Raw genomic sequence first — 14,569 nt, 5'->3', positions numbered from 1 at the left:
TGATTGTTTGTAGTCTCTTCACAATTGGTGTTTTCGATTACCACCAATGGATTATGTTGGCTGAAAGGAACGTTGTGTTATCTTGTTCTTTCATTCTGTGTCCCTCAAAATGCACAGAACTAAAATAAACTTTAGATACAAATCTTGATAAAACATTCACAGTGAAAGACTTTACTTACTGCCCTTTTTTCCCACAGGCAATAGAACATATGTTATATTTTCTAGCTAATGCATCATTGTGGTCTTAGTAAAATATTTAAACTGATCAAGTCTAAAATTACTAATATGCATGTGCAATTATTTAAAAGGTCTGAAATTGGATCTTAACACATACTTCTGTTCATATCCTGACAACGGTTAATTATGGTTACGGTATTGGTTTGTGATTGAGAGGATAGTTTTTCTATTAGTCAAGTCAGTGTATGAATGTGTAGACCTACGGTTCTGAAACATCTCCTTGGGGATCATGGGCCACAATAGGTTTTTAGAGTCATTCGACATTTGTACCCGGGTGAACGCACCTAATTTGCTTACGAATATAACATTTGTTGATTGCCATAGAAACCTGGTTTGACCCGGGGCCACAATGAGAGTTTTAAGAACTACAAGTATAAACTGTACAGTATGTACTGTATTCTCCAGCATGTTACAATCTGCCACAGCGTTTTCCCATCAGGTTGTAGTAACACCTAGTTTACCAAACCCCAAGCCAGGTGTGTTAAATGTATGAAGTAAAACAGAATTTGAAAAATACACAAAATTGTAATTTTTAGTTTAAAATAAAAAAAAGCAATATTTGTATTGATCTTTTCACATACTGTACATAGGATACAGAATAGAAAGCATTAAGTGTATAATTCTCACATTTATACACGATGCTGCATGTCATCCATGTACATTGTTACCAAAGTCTCCTAATAGATTTAAATTGTATCATCTAATGTATTAACGGTTACCCTCTAATCTATATCATGTACATCTACCTACCTGTATAGGAAAAAGGTAAGAACAACATTAAATAAAAGGAAGGACATGGTGCCTATTTTCCTCTAACACGAGCAGGGAGTTTCAGCATTTGACACTTTCGTATCTCCTCTCATAACCCTTAAAACATAGTCTCACTGGGAGATTTTTCTATCCAAAGATTCCATACCTTTGAAACCTTTCATAAGAATTATTAGTCATACTGTTTAATTTTTTCCATTAATAATATGCCTTTACTCTATTAATAACCTGTTTAATGACGGAAGTTTCAGGCTCTTTCCAAGCTAATGCTATTGAGTATTTATCCACTGTAAGGATATAGTGTACAAGTGTCTCTTTATTATGGTGATATTTCCCAAGCACAGGTTAGCGCAGAACTTATGTCCACGGGTCAAAAGGCCATTCTGTACCCGTAATTTTATCCACCAATGCGATTATATTTTTCCAGTTGCCCTTATTTCCACTGTTAAATTATATGTCACGTGTGTTACAGCTGTGAAGTGCTATGTACATAAATGGCGCTATATAAATAAAGATATACATACATTACACTCCGACTCATATGAAAGAACTCCGCACCTTCTAAAAAATACTATTGAATGCTAACTTTCTGGCTTATAAGCGAAGTGGAACTTTAGCTTATGATATCTCTGAAACACTGATAATTGAATTTTGTTCTCTTTCCTACTATAATTCCAACTTGATCGGTATGTATCATCTTGGGGAGCACCATACCTAGCCTATTTGCTAGAAACATTGAAAATATTTTTAGGTCTGTATTTAGCAAGGATTTAGGTCTGTAGCTTGTGAATTCGCTGGATCCTTATCTGGTTTTGGGATAACAGAGATAACTGCTTGCTTTAGCGTTTCCGGCAGTGTGATATCCTTATTATAAAATGTGGCCAGGTATGGGGCGAATATAGGGGGGAAAAAATGTTTTGTAGTAAGCACTGGACAACCCATCCGGCCCTTGGGACTTTCCTGATTTTGATTTGATTGTCAATATTATTACTACATGATCAATGAAGGACTCCATTTATTCTGCCGCCTCCTTTTTAAACCTTGGTAGATTGCACTTTTTTTTTCTCAACCAGTCTAACCTACTCTTGTGTTGGCTTGGGTAGGAGCAAAAAATCTAAAATGCAAATTTAAAGGCTAAACCCAATCAAGATAATTATACAGCATAGTAAACATTAGAATAGTTTACAGTGAGATCTGTCCGAACCATTTAACCAAAATAACTGCAACTCTGTCGGATTATAGTTAAGCACAAGCTCCAACGCCTATCAGAGAATAATATAACATCTAAACTGTAAGAACAAAATATGTAACGTTATTTATTGTTATTTATTGACAATTATTAAGACTTCTGTTATCTCGTGGCCTTGTGCCTTATTTCAAGAGGATGCACAGTATGAACAGGCCGAATATAAAGATACTTATGTTCAACCATCAGAGGTCTGTTTTCTTTGGCGTCCATGATATTGTCAGTATTGTTAGGCCCATAAGAACCGTTCCTGAAAAGGGAGGGTGGTGCAGGAGAATGCAACCTTGAAGTGGCCCAACAGTGGCCATGGGCCTTCTGCGCAGTCTGGCAGAGGATCAGCCAGACAGTGCCCCCCTCTATTCTTTAGAGATGGTAACAGAAGATACACGCATGGATCAGTTCACTGGCTGCAGAACATTGACTGGCAACCACTGAAAGTTATAATAGTAGTGGTTGACTCTAGGTGCACTGGCATTTTACCTAATTTAAAGTGTCCTCACCTTGAGTGGAATTGGCTATACCCTATGAGAGGCTCAACATTCATCGTAGAACAGCAAGTCCACCTGTAGAAGATTCACCTCGTACATCTTGTGAGAGGAGCCAGGATAGCCATCATATTCAGCCACTTATGTGCCTTTTGAAAAATAGCACATTCACTCCACTTCTCCCCACAGATATTTACTTCTCCAATACTGCTGTTTCACAGTGGTCTGGTTGCTTAGGACACAAATATTTTGGGGGAAGGTTATCATAGAAAAACACCTGAGCTTGCGTGTACTGATTGATCTGTGTGGTTGATTGAAGTGCTGGTTGGTTAAAGTGTGTGCAGTTATAACCAGAAGCAGTTTGAACAAGGAAGCAGTTAAACAAGGTATAGTTTATTGAAGTACAGTTTACTGTTAGTACTTATAAACTTTATAGTTGCTAGAATGAGCAGGATTGAAAATGCCACTCAATGCACATCTTGACACATGTATGTGCACTTGGAGCAGCTGTTCCAAGGAGCATACCACTGTGAGAAGTGTGAGCAGGTGGTCTCTTTAGAATCAGAGATTGCTGATCTGAAGAGGCAACTTGCAATATTGAGGGACATTGGCAATCTTGAAAGGGAATTAGAGCTCACTGAGCAGGCCCTTGCTTCGACTAGTGGTGCAGATGGTGGCGCTTTTAGTGAGGAGCAGGTAGGTATCTTAGTTGCCGTTAGTGAGGAGCAGGTAGGTAGCTGGGTGACAGTTAGAAGGGGAAGCAGGGGCAATAGGGAGAGGCAGGTCGTTTCTGAGCTGACACATCCCAATAGATTTGCCATGTTGAGTGAAGATATTGGGAATGTTGGGGCAGAAATGGCAAGGCTGGGGGAGATTAATTCCTCTAGCAGCCAGGGGAATAGTTCCTCCAGCACAGAGGGGGCTCAGGATGCTTAGATGCAAAGAAAGATTGTGGTGGTAGGGGACTGCATTATTAGGAAGGTAGATAGGGCAATCTGTTGCCGGGACCGCATGAACCGAACAGTTTGTTGTCTCCCGGGTGCTCGGGTTTGGCACATTGCGGATCGGGTAGACAGATTGTTGAGGGGGCTGGGATTGACCTGGCGGTCTTGGTACATGTTGGCACCAATGACAAAGTTAGAGAAAGATGGAGGGTCCTAAAAAATGATTACTGGGATCTAGGCCAAAAGCTTAAGGCAAGGACCTCCAAGGTAGTATTTTCTGAATTACTACCAGTGCCATGCGCTACCGCAGGGAGACAGTCAGAGATCAGGGAGGTTAATGCATGGCTAAGAAAGTGGTGTAGGAAGGAGGGGTTTGGGTTTTTAGAGCACTGGGACTCCTTTTCTGAGAGGTGCCATCTATATTCTGAGACGGATTGCACCTCAATGAAGAGGGATCTTCTGTGCTAGGGGGGAGAATACTAAAAAGGTTGGAGGAGATTTTAAACTAGGATGGAGGGGGGAGGGGAATGAAACAGATAATGAACTAAATGGAATAGATGAGGATACAAGGTGGTATGGAGGTAGAATGGGGACAAGTGCAAGTTTGACAAGCAGTGAGATACCCATAGTAAATAGAGATAATACTAGAAAACTTCTAAAGACTAAACCAAGTGGGAGCAGAAAGGAAGGAGCAGATAAGATAATAGTACAGGCTGAAAAAAAAACTTAAATGCATGCTTGCTAATGCAAGACAGATAAAATGGGGAAGCTTGAATTAATAGCTATAAGGGAGCAGTATGATATGGTGAAACATGGTGGGATGAAACTCATGACTGGACAGTTAATTTAAAGGGGTTCTCTTTTTCGGAAGGATCGAACAAATAGAAGGGGAGGTGGAGTATGTCTATATGTTAAACCAGATCTAAAACCTATTATAAGGGATGATGTCTGAAGGGAATGATGAAAATGTAGAGACCTTGTGGATAGAAATTAGCAGTGGAGGTAAAAGTATAAAGAAAATGTTTGTGGGAATATGCTATAAACCACCAAATATCTGTGAGATTGAGGAAGCTAAAATACATTTGCAAATGGAGAAGGCATCAAAACTGGGTCATGTTTGCATAATGGGGGATTTTAATTATCCAGACATAGACTGGGGCAATGAGATTAGCGTTACAACAAAGGGAAACAGGTTTTTGGGGGTGCTTAAAGATAATTATATGACCCAAATTATTGAGGAACCAACCAGGAGAGGGGCAGTTCTGGATTTGGTCATATCAAACAATGTAGAAGTAATAACAAATATTCAAGTCCTGGAACATTTGGGTAACAGTGATCATAACATGGTCTCATTTGAAATAAATTATCAAAAAACAGATTACTTGGGTTCAACAAAGACTTTAAACTTTAGAAAGGCAGATTTTAATAAACTGAGGTCTAATCTAGTAGTAATACAATGGGATGATGTTTTTGCAGGGAAAAATGTAGAAGATAAATGGGCAGTCTTTAAAACATTGTTAGAAAAGCACACTTATCAGTGTATACCCATGGGTAATAAGTATAAAAGAAATAAGTCAAAACCAATGTGGCTAAATAAACAGGTAGGGGAGGAAATGGACAAGAAGAGGAAGGCGTTTAGATTATTTACGTCAGAAGGGACAGAGACATCGTATCAGAATTATAAGGAATGTAACAAAAATTGCAAAAGGGCAATTAAATTAGCAAAAATGGATAATGAAAAAAGGATTGCAATAGAAAGTAAGATCAACCCTAAAATGTCCTTTACCTTAATAACAAAAAAATGAGAAAAGAAAATATAGGACCCTTTCAGTGTGAGATGGGTAGGCAGATTATTGGAGATAAGGAAAAAGCAGAGGTATTAAACAAATTCTTTGCCTCTGTGTTTACCAGGGAAGAATCAAGTTCAATAGTAGCGCCACAGGAGGAAGCCACAACCTCCATATTAATGACCAATTGGTTAACTGAGGAAGAAGTTCATAAGCGACTTGAAAAAATTAAAGTAAATAAGGCACCTGGCCCCGATGGCATACATCCAAGAGTTCTCAAGGAGTTAAGCTCAGTAATAGCAAAACCATTATATTTAATATTCAAGGACTCCATTTCCACAGGCTCAGTAGCACAAGATTGGCATAAAGCAGATGTGGTGCCTATATTTAAAAAGGGAGCTAGATCACACCCGGGGAATTACAGACCTGTAAACCTGACTTCAATAGTAGGGAAACTACTTGAAGATTTAATACAGGATAATATTCCGGAATACCTAATGGAAAACAAAATTATTAGTAATAGTCAGCATGGATTTATGAAGGATAGATCTTGCCAAACTAACCTTATCTGTTTCTTTGAGGAGGTAAGTAGGAATTTAGACCAGGGTAATGCAGTTGATGTGGTCTACTTAGATTTGGCAAAGGCTTTTGATACAGGTTGGTGTACAAAATAAAGAAAATCGGACTCAGTAATAATATATGCACCTGGATTGAAAACTGGTTAAAGGACAGACAACAGAGGGTTGTCATAAATGGAACTTTTTCAGGTTGGGCTAAAGTCGTGAGTGGAGTACCTCAGGGATCGGTACTGGGACCCCTGCTTTTTAACTTGTTTATTAATGACCTTGAGGTTGGGATCGAGAGCAAAGTCTCCATCTTTGCTGATGATACTAAATTGTGTAAGGTAATAGAATCAGAGCAGGATGTAATTTCTCTTCAGAAGGACTTGGAGAGACTGGAAACGTGGGCAGGTAAATGGCAAATGAGGTTTAATACAGATACATGTAAGGTTATGCATTTGGGATGCAAGAATAAAAAGGCGACTTACAAATTAAATGGAGATATATTGGGGGAATCCTTGATGGAGAAGGATTTAGGAGTGCTTGTAGACAGCAGGCTTAGCAATAGTGCCCAATGTCATGCAGTAGCTGCAAAGGCAAACAAGATCTTATCTTGCATCAAACGGGCAATGGATGGAAGGGAAGTAAACATAATTATGCCCCTTTACAAAGCATTCGTAAGACCACACCTTGAATATGGAGTACAATTTTGGGCACCAATCCTAAGAAAATACATTATGGAACTAGAGAGAGTGCAGAGAAGAGCCACCAAATTAATAAAGGGGATGGACATTCTAACTTATGAGGAGAGGCTAGCTAAATTAGATTTATTTACATTAGAAAAGAGGCGTCTAAGAGGGGATATGATAACTATATACAAATATATTCAGGGACAATACAAGGAGCTTTCAAAAGCACTATTCATCCCACGGGCAGTACAAAGGACTCGGGGCCATCCATTAAGGTTGGAGGAAAAGAAATTTCACCAGCAACAAAGGAAATGGTTCTTTACAGTAAGGGCAGTTAAAATGTGGAATTCATTACCCAGGGAGACTGTGATGGCAGATACAATAGATTTGTTCAAAAAAAGGTTGGACATCTTTTTAGATGGGAAAGGTATACAGGGATATACCAAATAAGTATACATGGGAAGGATGTTGATCCAGGGATTAATCCGATTGCCAATTCTTGAGTCAGGAAGGAATTAATTTTCCCCCTTAATGGGGTTTTTTGTTTGCCTTCCTCTGGATCAATAAGTAAGTATAGATATAGGATCAAGTATCTGTTGTCTAAATTTAGCATAGGTTGAACTTGATGGACGTACGTCTTTTTTCAACCTCATCTACTATGTAACTATGTAACCTTGCTCCACTGTGTCTGATCTACTTCCCCTAAATGGCTAGTTCAGAATTGATAAATTTAAAGTAAAACATGTTTTTTAATCAACTGAGCTTGAAACAAATAGTATAGGTTTAAGTTGCCAGATTTACATGTTGGCCTCTCCAGTATTTACGTTTTCTAATAATGGTTCTGTAAGTTATAACAAGACACACATTGGAATGGTAATGATGTAGGTGTAATTATATATATTTTTTATTTTATTTTTTTAAATAACTTTTTCCCCCTCTCTTCATATTTAGTTCTGGCCTATGGAGTCCAATTGGCAACCCCAACAGTCCTGACTTTGTTCCACTTAATTCGTTTTCTGCTTTTGGACCCAGCAATTCCTTCAATTTAACAGGAGGTGAGTTCCTTGCAGGTGTAAAATATATAAATGACTAAATCTAAATGAAAAATATTTTTTACAGCTAATCTGTAGGACTAGAAATTAGCATGACCGAAATCAGGATAATGTGATTCTTTCTACCGTTTTAAATGTAAATGGTAACGTATGCAAAGATGAATTAATTTGTCTGTGAACCAGCATGGTGTATGTAAAGCTACATTCGCAGTGCTTTTTTTTTTTTTTCTCTCCCTACCACTGCTGAAAAAGATGAACAGGTCTGGTCAGGTTGATAGTGTTGGCTTTTCTTACCAGAATTGAAACTGCTTTCCAACATGTTATTAAATAAAGGAAACTAGGTCTTTAACACACGTTCTTTTATTCATATCCAGCCCCTTTAACGCCTCTGCTGCCAGTATGCTGCATTGCTCTTCCACATTCATTGACCTTGTGATGCTCTTAATACGTAGATATCTGATTACACCAACCTATTTTTGTCAACTGTACTATGATTGATCATGCAAGAATCAACTATACTTTACTGTTTATCTCTCGACCTACTTTGGTTTATATTTTCTATTCCCCCACACAGAGGTTTTTAGCAAGCTTGGTCTTCCACGGTCTGCCTATGCTCCTGATTCTCAGAAGAAATGGAGCGAGTTTGAATTGCCCTCATCCATTTGGGACTCGCCTGTCACAGACTCTGTACCCACATGGCCAACCAGCACGGGCTCACCAACCCATGCAACAACAGTAAGTATAAGTGCCCTTTGTTATCCTGTTCCCCTTTCAGAGGTAGTCTCTGGATTGATGATACGTACACCAACTTTATAATTAAGTAAAGAAAAGTTTTTATTTTTCTTGGCATGTCTATCTTTAAAATCACCCTACTAGTAAAACTTTGTCACCATCAATTGGAGCATAAAAAACAAGTGTACTTGAGCTTTGAGCTGCAGGTGTGAAAAGAGTTCGGTGGTAATGATAGATTAATGTATTTCGAATTCGTTGGTGGTAACTCAAAGACCATTCGTTTAAATGCTGGGCATTTTCTAGGATTTTGCCGGCATTAAATCATTATCTCTGACAGACAGGTCAACCTGTTGCTTAGCACAGTAGAAGATCACATTGCACGTCATGCCAGCCCCAATGCATCTTTTTACATGTCTTGTACTGCTCTAATGCTGAAACTCGACTTCTGTTTCAGTCACAAGGCTGTTGTAATTCCACAGATGTAGGCTTGTGTACACTTTGGAAATCCTGTCTAGAGTTCAGAGCCAGTTAAACAGCTGGTGTTACATTTTATATTGGTTTAGCCATAAAGCCACAGCATATATGCAAAACAGGGGTCTGCAGGAAGCTCTCACAGTTTCCATGAGGGCTTCCGTATCTTTTGATTTTCCTAGACTGGTATAATTCTCACATCTACTATTGATTTTTATTTTTTAACTACATTACTTTTGAAAATCCACCACTTCACTAGTTCTATTTTATCAACATTCATGAAAACAACCCAATGATATCTGTTTGTGAGAAATAACATGAGGCGTGAGTATCCATGCAATATGGTTTGCAAGGTGTTACTATCCTTCCTGCTAGTGGTGAGCAAAAAAGTGATTGCCAAAATGTAATATTTTATTTTGTTTTATAAATATTTTAAAAAATATTTCGTTTTATCTGGCCTTGACCGCCAATTTTTTATTTTTTTTGGTCACACCTGGTATTCAAAAGTACTTACCTACTGCAAGGACTCCAAACTTTGGTTTTGCATTAATTGAATGGCACTTTTTTGTGGTGTTGGAGCACCGTAGTAGCACAAATTCAACCATGAAACAGATGGCATAGAGTTAAACACCAGAACTGTAGTCTTTAAAATAAATTTATTTTTTAAATCCAACCTAATTACAAATAATCAGATAATACAGCACCTGCATAGAGCAGCATCTGTAAATGTGGGGCATGTTTTTTTGTTTATTTATAAAAAAAATATTTTACCAGGAAGTAATACATTGAGAGTTACCTCTCGTTTTCAATTATGTCCTGGGAACAGAGTTATATCAATACATTGTTACATTAAAAGAACATGGTTATACAGTCAATTCACAGACATTTCATGGACAGAGAGTTGGAAAATTGGGTACAAGGGATAAATGCCTGGTGAGTTTCAGATTTGAAATAGAGAATCCTTAACATCAGCAATCGGCTAACACCCTTTAGCTGCCCTTCCCCTGCGCCAAGGCTGTCCGCCTTTGGGGCACCGCCGATGTACACTGAAGGTATTCAGAATGAATGCAGCTGCGAATACAAAGTTCTTTGTCCTCTTAGCTCATTAACATTTAAGTGGGTGGGGTTGGCGTTCCACATAGTACAAGCAAATGTTAACCCTTGGCACGCTGGTCCTGTGCAGAGGGGAGCAACTCTTGGTGAGCCCCAGCAGGCGGACGCCTTTGAGGCGACAGATGTACACTGAAGGGGTACAGAATGAATGCAGCTGCATATGTGGATGACCATCTTATAGGCATACTATGTAATCATTTTAGATTAAAGAATGGACCATTGCATTAGTCGAGAGACTGCAGAAAGAATGGTTTAAACACTAAATATCCATCAAATTTGAAATATGTTTTAGAGATTAATATACTAAATGTATTTGGGTTTATTACAAAAACTTAACATGAAATTGTGGCTCAGACGGCATTGCTAATTACGTAATGTCCACTTGTGGATTACGGACTACTCATCATTTCTGATGGCTTCAACTCCCTTGTTAGGCTACAGACTGTAATTTAATTTGTATTTACGAAGTGGTTGAAGATTGTCTTTATTAGCCAGAGATACACAATTGGGAGGTGACACAAATCTTAGATTAAGATTTGTTTGGAGTCTTCACGAAATGTAAAGTAATGTCTATTTTGTAATGTATAACAAGGCAGGAGATAATGTTCTGTCAACCGCATAAGATTGAAATTCAGTGAACCATAACTTAATATTGACTGTTCGCAAATCACAGAATTACTTAACAGTAATGGCATAATTATAGTCTCACAATCACTTTTGCGTGTTGTCAAAATTGCACAAAATTTTGTTTGACTGGAAATCTGTCTAATTGTCTGTATATGGGGTTCTCCTATTTGTCTGTCAATTGTGATTGAACAGGCTTGTGCCATACAAGTATGGAATTCCTTTGCAATTGCAGTAGACATAAGTGCTGCGTTTGAACATATATGCTAGCATGCTATTTGACATACAAACATCAAATTAGAACATTATAAACGTATAGCATATTTGCCACCTACTGTATGTAAAAATAAGTTTTCCCTTTTTGTGGCAAATGTGGCAATGCAAATTATGATCCTAAAACTCACCAGATTTCGGGAAGACCCTGCAAGAGTTTGCTGTAACATCTTCGTATAAAAAAGGCTTGTATATTTGTTTGAGGTCCCATGCCTTGTTGTAAAAAATTGTCTGGATATGCTTAACCTTTGTCCTAATTTGCTCATCTGAAAATGTTATCTGGTTCATATCAAAACTCGGGTTTTTAATGTGAATAAATGTGGTAACGGGAGTCAATGATGACATCCCAGTGACATGTTCTTTACTTTTCAGCCCATACTTATACATTTCCATTTTATATAGTAACAATATTAAGGTTGTCTTTCACTCGTGGCATATCTATAAGTTTTTTTTACTTTAGAGATTCAGTGCTGCACTCCATTTATATATCTGAGATGAGAGGCTAACGCAAAACATCTTTTTGCTTCTATCACTGATGTAATGTCCTGTTCCTTTTCAGTCGATCCTTGGGAACACCGGTAGTCTGTGGCCAGCAACCACTCCCTTCAGCAGTTCCATCTGGTCCAGTAACCTTAACAGCACCCTTCCATACACCACTCCAGCCAACACCCTGCCTGGCATCGACTTAATGGGAGTTGAAAACACATGCCCCACTGCCAGCGCTCCTTCAGCTGCTGCTTCCCACAGCCCTGACAGTATGGGAGGACAGACTTATGATCCCTGGAGGATATGGAGTCCCACAATCGGAAGGAGAAGCTCAGATCCTTGGCCCAACTCCCACTACCCACCTGAGAACTAGAGAGAAGAGACCAGCAACTGTACAACAAAGAGAATCCCTGGTTATGATAGGCGTGCATCTTAATACTGCTGCAAATCTGCCAATGTTTTCTTGGGACAAGCTTCTATTATTCTTTACCAGTACCTTTCCCTTCATGGCTTTTTAATGTTTTTTAAATCCCACCCTTAAATCTTGCGTGAAAACATTTTTGACATTTAACTCTCCCTGTCATTTTTCTTCCTCCGTTCCATTTTTACTTCTGTTCATGTAAGATTGTCGTTCTGCTTAAAGAGGAACAAAAAAATGCTTTGGTTTGGACAAAAACATAGCTGTAGTAAGCAATTCTGAAAGACTGTCAGCTACGTGGGGAACAATGCACCTAAAAAATTAGTCTGATCTTCATTTATTTATTTATTTTGCAAATGTGCAGCAAAATTGCCCCACAGAAATTATATTGTTGCTTTCCCGCCACCCCCTTAATATGCAACACTTTAAAAAAAACCTCAACAACTGGTTTGTATTGAAGTAACAACACATCCTTCCCCAGTATTATGTTTCTAATAAAATTAATATAAAAATAAATGAATAGCAGATTGTGCTGAAGATGCCGAGTATTTTTTATTTTTTTTTAAAGAAAAATCTGTGTTGGTTTTTTTTTTTTTTTTTAACAAAGATGAACAAAATGCAAAATACAGCGCAAAGGACTGAATGCAACAGCATACCGTTGTGACTGAACTTATCTTCTATTTGTATTCTTGGTTACTTACCAGAATACGTTTTTAAAGTTTATTTGAAATGCTCATTATCGAATCTTGTGAGCAAAACAAGATTTGTTGAGCAATTCATACAACTCTGAGTTGTACTTTAAAATAAACAAGGCTTTTTTCAATAAAATCTGTGTGTTGTTTTTTTATACATATAGCTATACAGATCAAGAAATTGGACTGCTGTACTGATAGCTACGTGATGTCCATTTGTGGATCACTGACTCCCAATGATGATTAATGGCTTCAGGGACTCAGCTCTGCTTTGTTAGTAAACACTGGTTATATAGTATTACAGTCTAACCTTAGCTGTTAGTGACTGCATCTTATTTATTGCACTCCTATTGAGCCTTTTTCACACTGTAAAATAGTACGATACGATGGACGAGTTCTCCGTGAAGAGGAGAGTTCTATAATATTCTGATAACATTTATTTTACTGTAAGTCTATACTTTTCGCAAAACCTGTTGTCCTATCTAATATTCACTCCCAGTGTATGACTGGGAAGTGTCAGTGCAGTGAAGCACTGTGAAGATTAAGGTAGCAATTCTTTCTTTATATATTTCTGCAGTTGCATTCAGGGAATATCGGGTACCAATGTGGCAGGTGACATGCACTGCAAATCAGGGAGTCAAAGTAGGAAACATTTAATTTATCCAATTTAGTGGGGAAAGAAAAGATTACCTAATATACATAGAATCACATTTCTATGCACAATACGTTTAATTAATGCAGTCCAACAAGTAAAATCTTTGTCAAAATGGAAACAATGTTGTGAAATTAGCAGTAATAATCCTTTCATTCATCATACTTTTATCTATGATTAATCTCAATCCCTGGCAACACATGCATTGCATTCACCATCAAGTTAAAGATGACTCTCTCGGGTTCAGCTTGTACTGCTGAGATCCTTAACATTGAGCCATAACCCCATGAGCTTTGCAGGAACTGCTAGGTAAGTAATTTATTATGCATATATACAATTATATTTTCTTAATCTGGGGCATGGCATGTTTCCCAACTGTGTGTAATATATTTATCACCTCTAACATTGCACATGTGTTTTTATACAACGAATGTATGACATCTCAAACAAATGTTATGAAAAATCTATCCTGCAGTTCATACTTAATGAAATCATGATAGAGCAGAAGGGGTTTATCGGGGATCGGTAGCCATAAATGAAGATTTAGGGCCGTATTCACAAATCCGTGCTACTCCTTAAGACATTCAATGCTGAAAGGCACATTGTGGTGCCATTCAAATAAATCGGCCGTAAAGGACTATATTAACTTAGATGGATGGTGCCTTATTGAGGAACATGCTGTGCCGGAAGACACTTTGCAGCCTATAATATTTGAAAGGTGTGTTGAGTACTACTCCTTGGTAAGCATTGCTCTACAGTCACTATACAAGGCCCACTGTTGTTTATTGTGTAATAGCCAAGTTTTTTGGGGTTCTAATTCTATTTAAGTTCTGACAGTTAGAATATGCTTGGTGTAAAGTTCCATTCTTTCTGGTATTCCTATGAAACTGGCGCTAAAGAAACCTGTTTTAGTGCCTAAATTTGTGACACTGTAGAAAGTGCTGTTTATAGAACCCCTTTAGATTAATGGATAGATCAATATCCTTTTTTTCTTGGATGCGAGTTTTATGAATTGGTATGCTACAAAAGACAAATGCAAGAGGCAATCGCTCTAATTTCCTAAGATTTAAAAAAAAAAATCTGGAATTAAAAGATGGGTATTATCTGCTCAGTCGTTCGTGGAAATCAGGGAGCGCAGGTCACCGGTGGATACATAGGAAATATAAAACAAAGCAATATAGTGCAACTCTGTGTATACAAAACCTCTCAAAACAAATAAGCTGAGAGGATGAATAACATGGAATAAAAAGGCACTGAACCTATGTGGAAGGTAACCTCTTAACAATAAACTGAGGGATGAATTGATAACATAGGTAAAAAAAAGTACACAATTGCAGGTA

The 14,569-nt window shown here is 37.9% G+C and overlaps 1 protein-coding gene across 2 annotated transcripts in view; it reads left to right on the top strand.

The window, feature by feature from the left end:
• The window catches only part of TMEM131 (transmembrane protein 131), a 185,572-nt gene extending 172,859 nt beyond the window's left edge, over positions 1 to 12,713 (top strand). For both annotated transcript variants that reach the window (XM_075590544.1, XM_075590546.1), the window contains exons 39-41: positions 7,668 to 7,771; positions 8,343 to 8,503; positions 11,541 to 12,713. In XM_075590544.1, coding sequence (XP_075446659.1) covers positions 7,668 to 7,771; positions 8,343 to 8,503; positions 11,541 to 11,840 — 565 coding nt within the window. In that variant the 3' untranslated portion in view covers positions 11,841 to 12,713. The remainder of the gene's footprint in view (positions 1 to 7,667; positions 7,772 to 8,342; positions 8,504 to 11,540) is intronic.
• Positions 12,714 to 14,569: the final 1,856 nt, after the last annotated feature.

This window comes from Ascaphus truei, chromosome 3 (assembly GCF_040206685.1).
Source record: "Ascaphus truei isolate aAscTru1 chromosome 3, aAscTru1.hap1, whole genome shotgun sequence".
In the NCBI taxonomy this organism is placed as follows: Eukaryota; Metazoa; Chordata; class Amphibia; order Anura; family Ascaphidae; genus Ascaphus; species Ascaphus truei.
Note: the sequence above shows the minus strand (reverse complement) of the source record. Positions and strands in the feature narration are given on the sequence as shown.